This window comes from Odontesthes bonariensis, chromosome 11 (genome assembly GCF_027942865.1).
Source record: "Odontesthes bonariensis isolate fOdoBon6 chromosome 11, fOdoBon6.hap1, whole genome shotgun sequence".
NCBI lineage: Eukaryota > Metazoa > Chordata > Actinopteri > Atheriniformes > Atherinopsidae > Odontesthes > Odontesthes bonariensis.
In genome coordinates, this window is record NC_134516.1 from 32650130 (window position 1) to 32671321 (window position 21192).

The window sequence follows — 21192 nt, forward strand, 5'->3', positions numbered from 1 at the left end:
TCTGATGAATTGAGACAGGGATCGATTGCTTCTCCCTGTTTACCCGAATGTTGAGTCTGGTTCTTTTTCCACTGAATTTTCTGAAGTTGAATTTTTTTCCACTGAATTTTCTGAAGTTGAATTTTTTTCCACTGAATTTTTTGAAGTTGAATTTTTGTTTTACACTGTTGGTTTTTCAAATTCAAAGTCTGATTTTGATGCTGTAAAAATTCGATATTAGAAATTCGTATTCAAACTCTGATGGCACAGAAAAACTTCCATACTCCAGCCCCCCCGCGACCCGACTGACGGATTCAGCGGTGTATAGATAATGGATGGATGGATGATATAGATGAGAAGACATAGTTTATGTGTGTGAAAACAGCATTATGTTGGGAATAAAATAACTGCACAGTCAAATAGCCACTTAATATTTACTTTACAGTTTAAAACATGATCAAAATGAGGTACCTCCATGCCGAGGTCTCACCTGTTTGAACAATGTTTTTATATTTCATCTTAAACTGCTGCCAAGAGCGCTTCTCCCCTGCGGGATTGCACCTAAATGAAATAAATGAATGGGCTACCATTCAAGCAGTTTCCCTGTAATATTATTGTGATTGCAAAGGAATACATTTAAACTTACACTTTTGCTGCTGCAGCGGTGTTGCACTTATTTCTAAAAACGTATTGAAACTCGCCGTATGAGCGCATTAAGATTTCCAATTCGAGGTTGGTGACAAACGTAGCCCCTCCTCTTCCCCGTTGCCATGGTGACTCGTCGAATCGGGGCTCCATTGATGCTGGCTTTTTAAAGTTGTGGTGCACATGCAAAACTCAAGGTGAACTTACTCAGAGTTGATTAACCTCACTCAAATCAGCGTTTCTGGAACCGAAAACTCAGGGTTTTCTATCTCAGAGTAGATCAACTCAGAGATCAGGAACAGACTCAGAGTTGGTTGAACCTGCTACGTGAAACGGACCCCTGTTCTAACCGAGCACCGACAGTTACGCTACATGACCAGCAGGGGGCCGCTCCGCTCTGAACTGACCAACACAATACATCTATAAACGTAACAAATCTCAACTTTGGAGCCTTTTCTACATCAAGAAACACTTATATTAACAATTACAAATTACAAATTAATTATAAACAATTAAATTTGTTAATGTCCATTCGTCCATGGCTTGTAAATTTCGTCTTGTCTTAGTCTCGTTAACGAAAATCATTTTTTATTCTAGTCATATTTTTATTTTCTGGAAGCATTTTTGTGCGTCATCGTCACGGGAAAAAGGGGCGTTAATGAAATATTTTCGGCATCGTCCTAGTTGACAAAATTAACACTGGTTTGAGGTGAACCTGACCTTTTGTGAAGGCGACTGTGAATTAGACAGATGTGCAGCCTCTGGTTTGCTGCCATTTAACGGGCAACAAAGCCACATAATCCTTTAGTGAATCAGAAGCTGAATGTATTTCCCAAACACACAGAATCCTTCTAAGTGTTACTGGAAGTGAATAAGACATGTTGGAACACACTGGGGAAAAAATCATGTCCAAGTGACTTTTATTAACAGATGCCTGTAGATGACTACAATCAGGATCTGCAAGTCCTGCTGCTCACCAAGTCTGAGTCCTAATATTAAAATGGCACAAAAAAGGATATTTTACAGCTTTTTATCAGACTAAATCTAGAAGCTGTCCAAAAGCATCTCCCCACAGTCCACAGAAATGTTGCTGTTTTTATCAGATATTTCCTCCCCAGACTCCTCAGAGTCATGATGACTGCATGTTTTCAGTTTGTCAGGAAAATGAATAAGAATACTCAGGAATACTGTCTGAAGTTCAAAAGCAGAGGACATTAATTATCCTGCGGCAAGGGAAGGTTTACATACAGAAGCTGTGATGCAAATGCTCAGAGATGCAGAGTTCTCAGGAAGCTTTTATAGGGCAGAGAAGACGGATGCTTGCTTCTATGCATGAGACATTTCCTTCTGTCTATGACATCATCGACGCGTGCCGCGCCACTAGACGCATGTATAGAAAGCCCCCGATAGCCCCAAATAACAACAACATGGCAGCTCTGAGCTAACAGTGCAATAGTACGCGTTCATTCAGTCATTGGTCTTAAAGTATTGGTGAAATAAAGACGGATAATGCCTTATTTAGCTGACTGTCAGTGTGAGAAGATGCTTTGCTCACATGGTGTTCTTTGCTGAGCTGAGATCATCAGTAACAAAACAGGATGAGCCGATAACAGCAGAAGATACATCTTTTAGTTTCTGCTTTGGTAGCGAGCATCTGTACTGATCTGCTCATTAGTCCAGTGTTTGGATTTCCTGAAGATGAGTCTCTCAGTGGAGCTGCTGCCTGCTGTGTTTCTGTCTGCTTCTAAATCATGTGACTCTGATGGAAGCTGTGATGTTTAAAGACTGAATGGAAACACTGAACTTAACACTCTAACTCCTCCTTGACTTCAGCTTTGTAGCTTCCTGCTGGAGATGGGGGAGGTCTCCCAACCATCTGCCTCAAACTCCACTGATTCTGATAGTTAGTCAAAGCGTCCATCAGCATCCATTAATCAGCCAAACTGATCAATCAGTCCACCTCTGGATGCTTCCAACACTTTTCTAAGGCTCTGTAATGTTTGGACTGACTGAAATATTCAAACACAACAAGTCACAGTAACAAGTTCTGCTGCTGTCGACTCTTTACAGAAGTTTGATTCCATGATTCCATTAAACATCACTGCACCATGTTTTTGTGCCTTTAACCTTCAATAAAACAGTGAACCTGATCTCCATTTCTATCAGTTTGTTCCCATTTGCTCCAAAGTTCCTCCTGACATGTTTGTTTTCTTTGAAACTTGAATCATTTGGCTGCACAACATGAGTTTGTATGGATGGAGCCACTGGTGGAGCTGGCAGAGTTTAAGAGCTGAAGTCACTCCGTCTTTATTGAAGCAGCAGCATGTTGTCATTAATATTAATGAGAGCTCTTTTTCACTTGTTCTGTTGGACTGTTTTAACCTGCATCCTGTTGGCTTCAGCTCACATGTTTTATTCTTTATTCAGATTGGAGCGCTGCAGTTTGTCAAAGATCAGCTGTGCTTCTCTGGTCTCTGCTCTGAAGTCCAACCCCTCCCATCTGACAGAACTGGACCTGGGCTACAACAACATCGGTGACTCTGCAGCGAAGGAGCTGTGCAGCTTTCTGCAGAGTCCTCACTGTGGACTGAAGACTCTGAGGTCAGACACCATGTTTTAGTTGTTTGTTCAGATTAATATGATGTGAAAGTTGTGCTGGTCTTCATGGTAAAGTCTGTTTTCTTCTTCAGTGGTTTAGTTGATGAAATGATGATTCATTAAATAATGAGAAAACACAGTGAATCTGTCGGACAGAAACAAATCTAGAATCACTGGCTGATGCTTCTAGAGCTCCAGAGTTGGTGAATATTTCTGGCTGAAACAATAACAACAGTTTGGAGCAGCAAAACTCCAAAAGCCCGTTAATCAGCTGATACTAACAAACTCCCCTCCAACACTGTTGGAAATGAACAATCTTTGACTTGGTTAGAAAACAGCTTTCATCACAGCAGCAGTTATCTTCAGTCAGATTCACTCATGATGACAAAATCCAGCCAAAAACCTTCTCACACTAATAACTGAAAGGAAATCACTTTCAGTTGAGCTTTATTTCATGAATTCTATCAATAATTCCCTCTGTTACACAATGCCAAGTCCAACTGAAAGTGATGCTGACATTTAGTGACTGTGAGGAAAATACAAAGAAGAGTTTATCAGAAGAAGAATAACATGATTGGACGATGGATGGAAGTTGTGAGTGTGTGAGCAGCTTTTTTATTTCCACTTTAGTCTCATTTCTTCATATTTGAGATGTTTTCTGTTTTCAGATTCAAACTTTCTGTCAGATTCTGAACTTTTTTCCACCTTCTGACCCGTTTTTTCACTTTCAAACTTTTGCTGCTGACCTGCTTTGAGAGCCAGGACGTCAGCTGACAGGGGTGTTAAATCCTGACTGCCAGAATAACAGAGGAGGCTGAAGGGACCCCCATCATGCTGCCTTCAGGGACTGTGGGAACTGCAATCCTTTCTTAGACACCTCCTCCACACTATATTTCCATGAGTGCTGGTGAAAATAACCTGCAGCACTGACACACTTTGTTAATGTCAGCTGTTTCTGTCAGCACTCAGCACAGATCACAGTTGCTCATCGTCCATGATGGACAGCAGCTTGTTCAGAGTCCTTTTCTCTGCATCTGATGTTAAGGACTCCAGCTCTGCAGCAGCCACAGAGCCAGCTTTCCTCAGCAGCCTGTCCAGTCTGCTGACATCTCTCCTCTTAAAGTTGCCTCCCAGCACACCACCGCATAGAAGAGAAGGCCAGCCACTAAAATATGAAGAATAACAGAAAAGAGAAGATTTGATATCAAATCAAAGTTAGCTTCAAACTAAAATCATCTCTCTTTTAGTTCTTGTGTTTTAGTGTAAATGATTTAGTGATGCGTGGAAATATCCAAATATTCAGTGTTTCCACATGTCTGAATTAATCTTCCCTTACATCTTTTTCACCTACCAAAGCAATTCTTTTCTCACTTTCATAGACTGAAACAGAGCTGTTCCTTAGAAAAATTATCCTCGTAAAAAACATTTTTCTTAAGCAGCTGAAATGTAGCTTTGACTCACCTTTCTGGGTCCATCTGAGAGATCTTTGATCAGTAAAGTTTGGAAAGCTGAATGAAGATTAAACTGCAACCCAAACTGACAGATCTGCTGGTTCTGCTGCTCATTTGAACATGACAAATGTTCAGAGGTCAGTCACTTTAACTACAATGACTCAGTCTGCTTTGGGTTTTAGCCTTCACCCAGTAATTAGTGACAGACTGGAGGAAATGGCAAAGCACTGACTCAGCACTTTATTTTAAACACGAAGGATGAAAAATCACCAAAGTTGAGAGGATCACATGCTAAAAGAATCCATAAAAAAGTGCAGAAACCAGAGTGGAATTCAGAATTACACCAAAGAAGAAGAAGCTGTTTGATTTGTGTTTAAAAATGTAAAAATCCAGAAGTAACAGATGTGCAGCAGAGCCCTGCCAGCACAGAGAGGTGGTGCCACCTCTTCAGAGGGCTGTGCTACAAGGACAGATTGATGGCTTACCGAGGACTGTTGGGCCTAAAGTCAGTCAGAGTTTTCAGTGTCAGATCACCGTGGTAACAGCTGGTGATCACATGACCTGCTCTGAAGCAGGTTCTGTTCAACATTTCATCTGAAGTTCCGAACAGAAAGGCTCCACCCATTCACTGATGAATTTCCAGATGTCCCAGATTAAAAAGATAAACACAGTAAATCATTTAAATGTGGTCAGGCAGAAGTGATGCATTGTTGTTTATTTCTGACATTAAAACCAAACTCAAAGATTGTTCTGATCAATGTTAAAAATGTCAGATTGTCAGCCATAACTGACAGAAAATCCATGATTCAGCTGCACAATAACAGGTCAGAGTGCAGCAAGTTGAGTCAGTACTGAGGAAGTTTGACCTTTTTAATCATCACATTTAACCAGAATGGAATAGCGTTTTCATTAGATTTCATTTTCCAGAAAAGTTTGGATTTTTTTCTCTAAAATGTGACAGAAATAACTTGACAGTGTTTCACTGACCAACTTCAAATGTTGACTTTAATGTAGAAAGAGTCAGAAAAGGGAGAGAAGCATGTTCACCAGTAGCCATGGTTACACTATCAGGCCACTGGAAGCTCATCCAACTTTCAAACCAGTGCTTTATTGTAACACAGGGACTAAAGCTCTGAGTTAAAGACCTCTTTGCATTTTAACTGTGTGGCAACTAGTTCTGAAGTAAACCCACCCACCCAGTTAGCTGACGACACCACCGCTGTAGGACAAACGATGACGAGTCGGCCAACAGGGAGGAGGTCCAGCACCTGACCCACCGGTGTCTCCACAACAATCTGGGCCTAAACACATCCAAGAATAAGGAACTTATTGTGGATTTTAGGAGATCCAAGAAGTCCATGCTCACCTCCGTCCATCAGGGGAGAGGAAGTCAAGAGGGTGGAGAGCTTTAAGTTCCTCGGAGTCCACATCTGGGCTAACCTGACCTGGTCCACCAACATCTCCTGGCAGGTGGAAAGCAGGGCAGCGCCTTTACTTCCTCAGGAAGTTAAACCAGGCCCACCTCCCTCATCACCTGCTGGTTAACCTCTACAGGACCACCATAGAGAGCATCCTGATGGTGGAGGAGGAGGTTCTAAGAAGGGATGCAGCTGATACTGAGGTGAATAGGCCAGTTATCTTGGTTCCAGTCTTACCTCTCAAGCAGGAAACAATACATCATTCTGAAAGGTTCCAACTCCATCACTGCAGCAGTTAACCATGGCGTCCCCCAGGGGTCTGTCCTGGGTCCCCTTCTTTTCACCATTTACATGCTCCCCCTAGGACAAATTATCCGAAACCATGGACTCAGTTTTCACTGCTATGCTGATGACACTCAGATGTACATCAGCACAAACCCCTCCTCTCAGCTCCCACCCATGCAACTCAACAACTGCCTGCAGCAAATCAGAGCTTGGTTGACCTCTAACCTTCTCAAACTCAACAGCAGCAAAACGGAGCTCATGGTGGTGGCCCCGGCACCCCTGCTGAAGAAGGTTAGTGATCTGGCCCTGGTCATAGATGGCTGTTCCATCTCTCCATCACCAGAGGTACGGAACCTGGGTGTGATCCTGGACTCCACTCTCTCATTTCGGTCCCACATCAAGAGCATCACTAAATCTGCCTTTTTTCACCTCAGAAACATTTCAAGACTCCGGCCCTCATTATCTGACTCAGTAACAGAGACCCTCATCCACTCATTTATCTCCTCCCGCCTGGACTACTGCAATGGTGTCCTGTCTGGGCCACCCAGTAAGGCCCTTGACAGGTTGCAGTATGTCCAAAACTCAGCTGCCAGGGTGCTAACTCACACCAAGCCCTGGCAGCACATCACCCCCATCCTAAAGCAATTTCACTGGCTCCCAGTCAAAGCACGAGTCACCTATATAATCCTTCTCTTGACCTACAAATCTCTCCACCTACTTGCACCTAAGTACATTTCCCTGACATACATACTCCCAGTCGCGGCTTCTGCGCTCCTCAGACAAGGACCTACTTTCCGTTCCTCGTACCAGACTAAAAACATATGGAGATAGTGCCTTCTGTTCAGCTGCCCCTACCCTATGGAACAATCTGCCACTTCACATCCGTTCTGCCCCCTCTCTACTACAGTTCAAAAATAATCTAAAAACACATCTCTTCTCCATGTCCTACTCTTCTTAAACCCACCCCTCCGGCCTTACGCTTCCCCCCTTCTTTTCTTTTGTTAAGCGACCTTGGGTACCTTGAAAGGCGCAATATAAGTCCAAGTTATTATTATTATTATTATTATTATTATTATTAGTTATAGAGAGAAATATGGAGCGGAAAGCTGGAGTTGTGGCCTAGGGCAAATAGCAACAAAGAATGGGAGGCAGTCAATAAAGATTTGTCGATAATATTAGATAGATTAGGAGGAAATACAAGAGATAGGCTAGAGAAGATGGGATATATAATTTACTCCTATGGTGTAGAAAGATTTGGGCTGCAAGATAGAGAGTTGAAAGAGTACATTTAGTTAAGTCTAGACGGCAAAAAGAGATGGAGAAACTGGTTAAGGAGTTGATAGATCACTGATCTATGTAGGGAGTATAGGGAATTATTCACTGAGTGGTTCATTTTTTCTTCAGCGCAAGTTTCTTGTGTTTACCTTAAATCCAGTAGCAAAACATAACAATAAAATGTTTTATACAACTATGAACTATTTAAAAATATAAAGTGACCGTACAAGTGGCAGAAGTAAGTGACACACTAGTGACAGAGCTGGATTCCAAAATGATTTTTGGAAAGGCACATAGTGGATTAAAACTGGTTTGTTCACAGTGTTATGTGGAGGGTGTGAAGTGTTTTCCGGGTTATTGAGCAGCCTCAGCAACATTCTTCTTTCCATACTCTGCTCCTGGGGCTGCAGAGCAGTTTGTTTGTCTCTCTGGCTCTGATGCTGCTGCCCCAACAGATGCTGCCAGGCACATCACACTTTCCACCACAGACCTATAGGAGATATGGGGATGTGCAACACCCTGATGCAAATGTTGTACCACATTAGCTTCCTCCAGGTTAATGATTTTAAAGGAAAAGAAGGAAAATGTCTGTTTGGTTTGTCTTTCTTTTACTTTTGTAAAGTTGTTGTTTTGTGTTGACTCAGTTTTTGCTCTACTTCCATGTTCTGTATTCCAGTCATGTTTCTAATGAAATCAGCTCCTCTTCTGTATCTTGTTAGCTTTACTTCCTATTTTATTTGGGAGAACTTGCTTCTCGTTTGTATCCGGTTCAGCTGTGCTTCTCCCTCATGTTTTCCTCCAACTCCTTATCCATTTCTCAGTTTCCACAGAGGCTGAATGAAGGAGACATTTGTACGCTCAGCAGTTTATCAGAGAGCAGAAACTCAGATTTAAGTTGAAGAAGAACAGATCTGTAGCTTCAGCTTTGTAGCTTCCTGCTGGAGATGGAGGAGGTCTCCCAACCATCAGCCTCAAACTCCACTGATTCTGATAGTTAGTCAAAGCGTCCATCAGCATCCATTAATCAGCCAAACTGATCAATCAGTCCACCTCTGGATGCTTCCAACACTTTTCTAAGGCTCTGCAATGTTTGGACTGACTGAAATATTCAAACACAACAAGTCACAGTAACAAGTTCTGCTGCTGTCGACTCTTTAAAGAAGTTTGATTCCATGATTCCATTAAACATCACTGCACCATGTTTTTGTGCCTTTAACCTTCAATAAAACAGTGAACCTGATCTCCATTTCTATCAGTTTGTTCCCATTTGCTCCAAAGTTCCTCCTGACATGTTTGTTTTCTTTGAAACTTGAATCATTTGGCTGCACAACATGAGTTTGTATGGATGGAGCCACTGGTGGAGCTGGCAGAGTTTAAGAGCTGAAGTCACTCCGTCTTTATTGAAGCAGCAGCATGTTGTCATTAATATTAATGAGAGCTCTTTTTCACTTGTTCTGTTGGACTGTTTTAACCTGCATCCTGTTAACTTCAGCTCACATGTTTTATTCTTTATTCAGATTGTGGGGCTGCAGTTTGTCAAAGATCAGCTGTGCTTCTCTGGCCTCTGCTCTGAAGTCCAACCCCTCCTCCCATCTGACAGAACTGGACCTGGGCTGGAACTTCCTAATGAAATCAGCAGTGAAGGAGCTGTCTGATCTTGTGGAGAGTCCACACAGCAAACTGCAGACTCTGATGTCAGTAGAGGGTTGGAGGTCCATGCAGCTCTCAGCTGTATTTTATTAAGCCCCGTGCACACACGTCGCTGCTATTTACTCGCTCACTCGCCTACTCGCCACTCGCTTGGGTGCTTTTGCTGACTTGGTTGTCATGGTTCCCGCTGTTTGCATGTAACGCCAATAGAGTCCGTACGGAAACAACGTCACCTGTCAATAATCTGTATTCTGCATTTTAATTGGCTACTCGCTTTTACTCGCTTTACTCGCGTCGCTCGAAGTTGAAATATGTTCATCTCGGAATCCGCCCACATCGCATCGCTTGTACTCTCCTCGCCTACTCGCCTCGCGTGAACACATAGACATTCTATTGACTTCACTCGCTGAGCGAGTAAATAGCAGCGACGTGTGTGTACGGGGCTTTAGACTTTATTTATTCTATTATATTTATTAAAGCTGATGGCAGCTGACAGCTGAGGAAGAGATGCTCTGAAACACTCCTTTATCTCCTCTCTTCTTTCTTCTCTCTACAGATGGTTATTGTGATGAACAGGACGATGTGAGCTGAGAGGATGAAGCAGCAGCAGCTTGTGTGCAGAGAGACTCGGACTGGATGATGATGTATATCATGTTGATGTGTTTATATTCTGTGTGTTTCTTCCTTTGGAATAATAAAGTTAAAGTTGTTAGAAATGATCAGTAATGAAATGATCCATAAAGCCAGCTGCCATCACTACCTGCAGTTCCACCTGAATTTAAAGAAAAGCCAGCGTGTAAAATCTGTCACCTGTTTTATTCTCTTTGCTTCCAGCTTGACCTGGTTACATCTCACTTTGTTTGATTCGGATGGATTTGATAACAATCCATCAGTGGAAATGAGAAGTTGTCAGTAGGTGCGTTTATATGGACACGTTTCGTTTAAAGAGATTACATGTAATCGGTTTATTAGAATTCGACCGAACTGTATACATGAGCCAGAAATAAAGAGATTAAATTTCTTCCGAGTTTACATGTTACAGCAATTTAATCCGATAGGACGATGTTTTAACAAATGTTGCAGTATGTCTGAGCTGTTTCTTTGCTTTGTGTTACATGAAAAAATGAGGTGCTCTGTTTTTTTTTTCTTTAAAAAAAAACTGCATAGAAGGCCAAGGGGCAGGACAGCCCCAGTCTGCGCACGCAAGCACACACGCACACACGCACCACTGACAGGCATACCTGTCCATCTCATTCATTGCTGTGAAAATGCCGTCTCTTATGCCAATCGGCCAGAGGTTTATTTGGACGTGTTCAATGCCGTTTTACTAAAATGTCAAGCAAAGCGTGGATTATTGTTTTAAATAGGTCGTTTTGACAAAAAGTCTGGGGTTGCTTTAGGGTTGCTGAGTAATTTCTTGGGGTTGCTATAGCAACTGCAAGCAACCCTGTAGCGCCGCCTCTGTGCTACACACATAGAAAAAAGATATTTGGCTACTTACTAGTAACATTTCTCTCCTCCTCAAATCCGACATTGACACCATGGCTGACGTCCGAAAGGGGTCTGCCTCCCAGTATGTCGTCCATTTCTGTCTGGTACGCGAAATTGGCCGGGCTTGATCCGCTTTTACCATTTTGCCTTTTGGCATTGCAGTAGGCGGCCTTCAGGGCTTCCATCTTGACTTAATTTGGTCAACGGACCGGTCAAACCCTGCCTCTTTCAAGGCTGTGGACATCATTAAAGATTTCCGAGTTCCTCATCTTCCTCCCGTCCAGTTTTGACATTATATTTTGCTCTTGCAACGTTTTCAATAAAAACACCGTTTCCTCCCCCGACCAATTTTTGTTCTTCTTCACCGTCGCCGTCATTTTAACTTCGATATCTTCCGTTATCTAACCTCTAACGTTATCTCGCGCGCCCTTACACTTGCGCAGTAACATGAAACGTGTTCTAATAAACGGTTTATCCAGGTGCGCCTGTATATATGGGGAATTTCCTCCTTCAATCGGATTATATGAACGGTCCAAACCACCTATTGTAATCGGCTTAAATATTTAACCCGTTTATATTTAAGGAGATTATTTGACTGTTTACATGACGCATATTTAATCTCTTTACACGTGTAATCGGTTTAAACGTGCATTTAATCAGATTAAACGTGTCCATATAAACGCACCTAATGTGATTGCCTTCTTTTATGATTTTATTGCCTTCTTGTGATTTTACGTAGCTGTACAGCACTTTGAATTGCCTTGTGTACGAATTGTGCTCTAGAAATAAAATTGCCTTGCCTTGATTCATTCAGAGACGAGCAGCTTTAGAGACAACGAAAGTTACGTATGTAACTACGGTTCTATGAATCCTGGATGACCGCCAGAGGCGGTGCTTCAAGCACTGAATGATACATCTTGCGCATGCGCAGGTTGAGTGTTTATACCAACAAATTCACTCGTGACCCCTGATGACCCCGGAGAGCCTATATCTTCCGGTGACATCAGCCGATTTGTTCCTACAGAATCTTCTCGCGAGTACACTAGGATTCTGAGTGACAGAACGCTCTGGCGGTCATCCAGGATTCATAGAACCGTAGTTACATACGTAACTTTCGTTCTATTTCATCCTTACTGACCGCCAGAGGCGGTGCTTCAAGCACTGGATGACTCATACCAGAAAAGTCACGAGGAACCCAGCACGTACTTTACTGAGAGGAAGCAGCAGAGTCGGGCAGCAGGACCACACCCAACGGATGGGGAGTGGCAACATTCACCTGATAGAACCTGGAGAAGGTACTCGGTGACGCCCATGACGCTGCCTCACAGATGTCCTCCAGGGGAAGCTCAGCTGGCGGGGGGTGCCCACTTCCTTTATATGCCTGGGTGATGGCGTCCACCACCCAGTGGGACAGTCGCTGCTTAGAGAGCGCACAGCCCCTCCGAGGGCCACCGTAGCAGAGGAAGAGCTGGTCCGACTGCCTGATATCAGCAGTCGCGGCCACGTAGGCTCTCCGAGCCCGCACAGGGCACAGTAGTTGTAACCTATCCTCCACCTCTGGGGGAACAAAATGTGCCAGGTGGATAGGTCTGTTGAGGTTCGATGAAGACAGAACCTTCGGGAGAAAGGCGGAGTTTGGCCATAGGGAAACCCCCGAGCCATCCGAGTTCCACCTCCTGCAGGAGTCGCTCACCGACAGAGCATGCAGCTCCCCGACGCGCTTCGCTGATGCGATGGCGAGGAGAAAGGCAGTCTTAGCGGAGACCCACCTCAGCCCCGCCTGAGCAAGGGGTTCAAAGGGAGGTGAGCACAGAGCGCCGAGCACCAGGCGCAGACCCCATGGCGGGATGCGCCGCACTTGTGGGGGGCGCAACCGCTGCGCACCTTTCAGAAAAAGGGACACCAACCTGTGGCTCCCCACCGTGCCGCTATCCACTCGAGCATGCCGAGAGGAAATGGCTGCCACATACACCCTCAGGGTAGCGGGGACCGGCCGCCATCCAGGAGTGACTGGAGGAACTCCAGAATCTTAGGGACATGACAGTGCACAGGGTCCTCACCCCTGTCCAAGCACCATGTAGTGAACAGTCACCACCTCTGTTCATAATGCGCCCGGGTAGAAGGCGCCCTCGCGTTTAGGATGGTATGGCAGACATCGCCAGAGCACTCAGTCAGCAGCGGGTCGGGCCCTGCAGTGGCCAGATCCACAGCTGCAGGCGGGAAGGGTCGGGATGCCAGATCCGACCCTGCAACTGAGACAGGAGATCTCTCCTGTCGGGGAGGCGCCATGGGGAACCGCTGCAGAGCCTGTGCAGCAGTGGGAACCACGTCCTCCCTGGCCAAAAGGGGGCTACCAACAGCAGCCTGTGGCCTTGCTGGAGGACCCTCTGTAGTGTTGGGACAATCAGAGGGATCGGCGGGAAAGCATAGAGGAGAACCTCTGGCCAGTCGTGGGCAAGAGCATCCTGGCCCAGAGGACTGCTCTCCTCTGTCCAGGAGAACCAGAGGGGGCAATGGCTTGACTCCTCTGAGGCAAAGAGGTCCACATGTGCTCTGCCGAAGGTGGTCCAGATATTGAGAACCACCTCCGGATGACGCTGCCAATCCCCCGGCGGAGGCTTGCAACGGGAGAGCAAGTCCGCCATCTGGTTTCGTTCCCCGGGCAAATAAATTGCCCTCAGGCTGGCTAGGCGTGGTGCTGCCCACAGCAGGAGGTCCTGGGACACCTGCAGCAGCAGTGCAGACCTGGTGCCATCTTGGTGGTTTATGTGGGAGACGGCCTAAACATTGTCCGACCGCACAAGTACATGCCGGCCCCTCAAGAAAGGGAGGAAAGCCTGCAGCACCCTGTGCACAGCCCGCAGCTCCAGTGCGTTGATGTGCTGCGAGCGGTCCCGCGCCGGCCACAGCCCTTGAGCTGTCCGGTTTTGCCACACGGTGCCCCACCCCGAGAGGGAGGCATCCATCGTGACTCTCTCCCGACGGGATGCAATGGAACCCATGGGCATGCCCTGGAGGAGAAACGAACGCTTCCTCCACAGGGCCAGGGCAAGAAGGCAACGGTGGGACACCCTGAGCCTCCTTTGCCGGTGTCTCTTGGCATCCAGGTGAAAGCTGTGCAACCACCTCTGGAGGGGACGCAGCGATAGCAATCCTAAAGGGACCACGGCAGCCGCAGCTGTCAGTTTCCCCAGGACACGTAAGAACTCCACGTAATGGAACCGCCTGCCTTCCCGAAACGGGAGGAGGCGGCGGGGGGTGTCATCCACCCGCCGTGGCGACGGGCAGGCCTTCATGGTGACCGCATCGAGGGTCACCCCAAGAAAAACCGTGCTCTGTGATGGGGCCAGGCCAAACGGGCCACATGGGAAAGAAGACACGTCGTGTCAAGGGCCACCTGAGACTGGGACGGCGCACAGACGAGCCAGTCGTCCAGATACGGCAAGATCTTCATGCCCCGCGACAGTAGGTGCGAGAGGGCTGCCGCCACACACCTGGTGAACACCCGTGAGGAGAGGGAGAGACCAAATGGTAGCACCCTGAACTGGAAATGACGGCCCTGAAAGGCGAATCGCAGAAACTGCCGATGGTGTGGCTCTATAGGAACGTGAAAGTAGGCATCCTCCAGGTCTATTGAGGTAAACCACTCCCCTCTGGAGACCGTACGCAGAACCTCTGCAGTGGTCAGCATATGGAACCTCAAGACCTTCAGGAACCTGTTGAGGTTCCTGAGGTCGAGGATAGGACGGAATCCGCCATCTTTCTTTGCTACCAGAAAGTAAGTCGAGTAGAACCCCCCGGGGTGCAACAGGGGGTCTACCGGTTCGATGGCAGCCTTGTCCAGGAGGACGAACAGCCCCTGGGCGAGGGCTTGGGCTTTCGCCGGGTCACGGATGAGTAGTCATCCTGACTCGGCCATGGGTTGTGGGCCGGCGTCGGAACTGAAGTTTGTACCCGTGGGTCAAGGTGGAAAGAACCCACGGGTCCCTGGTGGAAGCAGCCCAGTAGCTGAGCTGCTGCTTGGAAAAAAAGCCAACGGTCGGCCCCGTGGGCTGAAACATAGTAGCCAAAGCTGCTATGGAAAACGCATCCTCCTCTGACCCGAAGGAGGCCGTCGGAGGAACAAGAGCACCTGGCTGGCTTGCCCCAGCCCCAGGTTGGAGGGCCAGGAGGAGGGACTTCATGCTGTCAAGCTCCGCTGTTAGCTGATCCACTCTGGAGGTAAGCCCGGACCCCTTAGCCCTCTTCCCGGAGGTGGGGCCTGCAGTCTCAGCAGGCCGACGCCGGGGTTGGCTAGACCGAACTGGGGCCAGCCGCTGGTCAGGGGTCAACTGGGAAGACAAGGGAGGGCCCAACAGGTGCTCTACCTCAGCCAGCCTAGCAACTCTGACAGCATGAGGCAAGATACCACAGTTCATGCAGGACTCGTCTGAAAGACCCTGCCTAAGATGTCCGAGGCCAAGATACGAGGGACACAAATCATGGCCATCCTCAAGCTGTAGAGGAGCCATACAGGCCGAGCAGCCTATATATATATATATATATATATATATATATATATATATATATATATATTTATTATCTACTTATTTATTTATTTATCTATAGATGGATATAGGCCGCCTGTGCTGGGAGCGGGGAGCGCACACGCCGCCTTCACCAGGAGAGGGGCAGAACAGTAGCAGCAAACAAAAAGTTGCAACAGAGAAAAAACCGGCACAACCGATTTGGCCACGCTTTAACGTATGCAGATTACAGATGCCGGGAGAGGGCTAGCAAACACATAGCCTTCACCAACAACATAACTATAAACAAAAAAAGCTGTTACTTACTTGCGGCTGCACAGCACCGGGTAAAGGAGCGAACACGCTGCCTACACCGACAACTGGCAGTACACTTCATCAGCCGAGGAATAAACAAAGTTACAGACCTCTCGGCGGAGTTCGTTGCGGTCTCTGAAGGGCGAGCAGCTCGCAGCTTCGATGGAACGTCGCAAGGCCACCAGCAGCGAACAATGAAGCAGTAACGTATGGTTTGAGAAATTCGTCTCGCATGTAGACGCGGTAATACCTGCGAGCGAGAAGATGAAAAGGAACAGATCCGCTGATGTCACCGGAAGATATAGGCTCTCTGGGGTCATCAGGGGTCACGTGTGACTTTGTTGGTATAAACACTCGACCTGCGCATGCGTGAGATGTATCATTCAGCGCTTGAAGCACCGCCTCTGGCGGTCATCCAGGATGAAATAGAACTAACCTGATGGAAATGTGGGGACCTGGAAGGAAGATCTTTCTCTCTTTTCACTTTGGATGTTTTCATCTGAAGGTTTTTGTACAGGCTGCAGAGACCAGACTTCCAACACCTGCAGCAGTAGGTGGCTGAATGATGGAGTTTAACGTTCTGTATCTGCAACTCACAGCTGCTCTGTTTATTCACAGCTGAGAAATCATCTTCCTGGGGATGACCATAACCTTTATAAACATCACCACTATCTTTAGGAACATCAAGAATCAGTCTGAATGTTTCTGCTTCTTTCTTCTGGTACCAGAATACGTCAGCATTAATCACACTGGTCAGTTCCACAGCTGACGGAGACACTTTGACCAACTCTCCTGGTCAGTGTTAACTGGTCCTGAATCAGCTCTGCTGCCATGGCAACCAATTCAATTCAATTCATTTTTATTTATATAGTGCCAAATACAACAAATGTCATCTCAAGGCACTTAGATAATAAAGTCCAATTCAAGCCAATTGGAATTCAATTCATTGTAATCATAATTATTCATAAAATAATCCAATTCGTTCATATAGAGCCAATTCAAAAACAATTTCCTAGCTAAGGAAACCAACAGATTGCACTGAAAACTTTTTCTTTTTCGGTCCAATCTCCCGTCCTGAGCGTGCCTGAGGCGACTGTGGAGAGAAACGACTCCCTTTTAACAGGAAGAAACCTCTGGCAGAACCAGAACCAGGAAGGGTGGCCATCCGCCTCGACCAGCTGGGGTTTGAGAAGACAGAAAGGGGGGGAGGGGGCGCGGTGGCGGCGGCACTGTAACACCATTCAAAGGATATCTGTTGGAACAGGGAAACACGAGTTAATGACCACAATAATGTCACATATACATAAAGAGAGTAAAGTGAGGAAAGGTGTGACAGATGAGGCCCCCCAGCAGTCTAGGCCTATAGCAGCTTAACACATTGACTCCCAAGTCACGTAAAACTACGTTTTTACTGCCCATGCGTTGGCTCCCACATGGTAAAAAATACGTTTTTACGTTTTTTTTTATGGATTCTGAATCTATACATTCTAATGCACATTCTGTGTGATTTTTGTAATTATGTGATGAACAGAACTGACATAGATGGCCGTCAAAAACTGGTGTCATCATCTGGACATTTTGATCATTACGCCAATGGCTTTGCGTCAACTCTAGGGTGACCAAACGTCCGTATTTCCCGGGACATGTCCGTATTTCACGTCCTGTCCTGGGCGTCCCGGATTTTTTTTAGAAAGCGTGACTGTCAGTAGGCAAGCAACAAACATGCCGAAGCGCAAATGCACATTTACCGACGATTTACAAAAGAGTTTCCCCGCTTTCAGACCGGGTCGAGACAAATGGGAAGCCTTGTGCACAGTGTGCAAAGCAAGCACATATGTCTCGGTGTCCAATGGAGGTGCAAGAGATCTGAAAAGCCACCTGGACACGAGAAGCACAAGACAGCTGTCCGAGGCGAGAGTAGTGCTAGCTCGATCACACAGTTATTTGGAGTTGAGAGTTATTGTTAACTTTTGTTGTTAAGTGAGGGATGTTAAGATGAGACATTATTTCTTTCATTGTGCTATTCATTCATTACAGGAATTGTAAAGCATTTTGAATAAAATTATCATTTGTTATGAGAGTTATTGTTGTTAACTTTTACTGAAAAGCATTTTTAATAAACCAACTGTAAATATCTTGTTATTGTAGGACTGGGTAGGCCTATTTTAAGTGAGCGCATGCCACAGACATAAATAATTATAATATTATAATAATAATAATATGTAATATAATATAATAATAATATTGGTAAAGCAGCAGCAGCATCCTCCATATGCATGCAGAGTCCCCCCCCGCTCCAAGGTGTCCTGGTTTTCCCAAATGAAAATATGGTCACCCTAGTCAACTCAAGAACAATTTTGATAACGCTGCATTGATTGTTGTGCATTTCCACATTTTGTCCAATCGCACGTGTCGGTTTCCAGAGGGTGACGGTAAAGTAACATAAACAAACAACAAGAAGGAGAAGAAGACACGCGACAAGTCTAAGGAGGCGGTCTTATGAACAGGTTAGCTTTGCAACATGCGACACGACGCAAATCCTCTGACCCAGATATGTAAGTATCTAAAGTGCGACAGGCTGAAAGAGCGCACGTTTCACAAAAGCCCCGATATCTCAGTTTGTTGTTGATTTTGGTGGATACCCGCCTTGGTTTAGCTAAGGATAGCTCGCTAATGGCGGCATCTAGAGACACGCAGTTTTGACCCACAAAGAGTTTAAAGTCTCAGTTTTCAAACGAGCCATAACATGTTTCAGTGGCCCTATCACATAATATGCTGTGACTGTACAAAAAACATAAAAAAAATGGTTTAGAACACTGGGATTCTACGACATAATTCCGTAAAAAACGCCAGTATTCAATGTGTTAACTATGGGATGTTTCAGGATCACCTGAGCCATCCCTAACTATAAGCTTTATCAAAAAGGAAAGTTTTAAGCCTGGTCTTAAAAGTGGAAAGGGTGTCTGCTCCCCGGACATTTACTGGCAGCTTATTCCACAAGAGAGGGGCCTGATAACTGAAGGCTCTGCCTCCCATTCTACTTTTAGAAACTCTGGGAACCTCAAGTAAACCTGCAGTTTGGGAACGAAGTGCTCTGTTAGGAAAATATCTTATAATGAGATCTTTAAGATATGATGGAGCTCGGTCATTAAGAGCTTTATATGTTAGGAGAAGAATCTTAAATTCTATTCTGAATTTAACAGGGAGCCAATGAAGAGAAGCTAAAACTGGAGAAATATGATCTCTCCTGTTAGTTCTCATCAGAACTCTGGCTGCAGCATTTTGGATCAGCTGGAGGCTTTTCAGAGAATATGTGGGACAGCCCATAAATAAAGAATTACAGTAGTCCAATCTTGAAGTAACAAATGCATGGAGCAGTTTTTCTGCATCACTCTGAGACAGGATGTTCCTGATTTTAACAATATTACGAAGATGAAAGAAGACAGTCCTAGAAACCTGTTTTATATGCGAGTCAAATGATAAGTTCTGGTCAAAAATAACTCCAAGGTTCCTCACTGTAGAACTAGAAGCCAAGGAAATACCATCTAAAATAACTATATAGCTTGACAATTTCTCCCTGAAACGCTCAGGTCCAAAGATAACGACTTCAGTTTTGTCTGAATTTAGAAGCAGACAGTTCTGAGTCGTCCAGGTCTTTATGTCTTTAAGACATGCTTGTAGTCTGACCAACCTATTGGGTTCATCTGGTTTTATAGATAAGTACAGCTGAGTATCATCAGCATAGCAATGGAAATTTATGCCATGCTGTCTAATAATGTTACCTAATGGAAGCATGTATAAAGTGAAAAGAATCGGTCCAAGCACAGAACCCTGAGGAACTCCATGACTTACTCTGGTGTGTGAGGAAGATTCTTCATTTACAAGAACAAACTGAAATCTATCAGATAAATATGACTTAAACCAGCCTAATGCAGTTCCTTTAATCCCAATAACATGTTCAAGTCTCTGTAATAAGATACTGTGATCGACCGTATCAAATGCAGCACTGAGATCCAACAGGACAAGCACAGACACAAGTCCGCTATCAGAGGCTAAGAGGAGATCATTGGTTACTTTCAGCAGTGCAGTTTCTGTGCTATGGTGCACTCTGAATCCTGACTGAAACTCTTCAAACAGATTATTTCTGTGTAAATGATCACAAAGCTGAGCTGCAACTATTTTTTCAAGAACTTTAGACATAAAAGGGAGATTGGATATAGGTCTATAATGAGCCAACACCTCTGAATCAAGAGTAGGTTTTTTAAGTAAAGGTTTAATTACAGCAACCTTAAAAGTCTGAGGTACATATCCTGTCAACAAAGACAGATTGATCAAATCCAATATGGAAGTGTCAATTAATGGGAAAACCTCCTTGAACAGTCTGGTTGGGATTGGGTCTAAAACACAAGTTGATGGTTTAGAAGAGACTATTGCTGTTGTTAGTTCAGAGAGATCAACTGGACAGAAGCCGTCTAAATACAAATCAGGTTCTAAAGATACTTCTAAAGCTGCTGTACTTGATGATACATCACTGATAATAGTGGGAAGGACTCCATCAATCTTCTCTCTAATAGAAACAATTTTATTAATAAAGAAGCTCATGAAATCATCACTGCTGAGAGTTAAAGGAATAACTGGCTCAGCAGAGACTAATTGAGACTCTTCTAAATTAGAGGAACGCCACTGTCTCTCCAGCTTTCTTGCAGTCTGCTTTAAAGCACGCAGCTGTGAATTATACCAAGGAGCCAACCTCTTCTGACTGATTACCTTCCTTTTCAGAGGGGCAACATTGTCCAGTGCTGTACGCATTGAAACTATAGTGCTGTCAACAAGAGAGTCAAGTGTTGCTGGAGTAAAGTTTAGGTAGTCGTCCTCTGTCATATCTGCACATGGCAGTGAAGAAAAAGATGATGAAGGCATTAGGCAAACATCTTACTCCTGTGCTGGATTATTATTCTCCCGTTTCCGCCCTAAAGTTCGGCGACTAACTAGTCTGGCAGCGTTGGTCCCACCGACATAAAAAGCGCTCCGTTAGGTGCGCATTGATCGGGAATAGTGTGCTATTACGTTTGGCTCTCATTAGTCAAAAGGAATTCCGGAAAAATGGGAAAACGTCGGAAAATTTATCTACATTCCCAACTAAAACTGGCTGAAAAGCCGACTGCAGCTCTCTGACAGCAGTGGGTAAAGGTGTGGCCTTGAGCTCTATCAGAAGATTCCACTGCTGCATATTGTGCTGAGGGGGAAACCTTTACACTCTGTAGCAATCCTCACCCTACAGCTCTGGGAAGGGCAGACCCATCAGATGCTGGGGCCATGTGAAACCTGGACAGTAGTTTCTGCAAGTCCATGACCGAGGATGGCTTCATAACTATCTTCTGTGGTTGCAAAGGTCTTTTCCTTTGAATACTTGTAATGAAGCTTGTGCTGAACAAATCAAAAGATGTGGCAGCTACTTTTAGTGAAGTGGCTTGGGAACAAAATTTATTGGCTCAATGTTGTCACTTACTCACTACCTGGAAGTAAGTTTGATCAGGTGGTTGGGGCAAACATCTAGTGGAGGACCCTGTTCATGACGTC

At 45.2% G+C, this 21192-nt stretch overlaps 1 protein-coding gene across 1 annotated transcript; it reads left to right on the forward strand.

The window, feature by feature from the left end:
- The first annotated feature begins 1554 nt into the window (after positions 1-1554).
- On the forward strand, positions 1555-10208 carry LOC142391252 (ribonuclease inhibitor-like). Its single transcript, XM_075477022.1, has 4 exons — positions 1555-1604; positions 3052-3225; positions 9169-9345; positions 9858-10208. The coding sequence occupies exons 1-4, from the start codon at positions 1555-1557 to the stop codon at positions 9868-9870; spliced, it is 414 nt and encodes a 137-aa protein (XP_075333137.1). The 3' UTR covers positions 9871-10208.
- The last annotated feature ends 10984 nt before the right edge of the window (positions 10209-21192 follow it).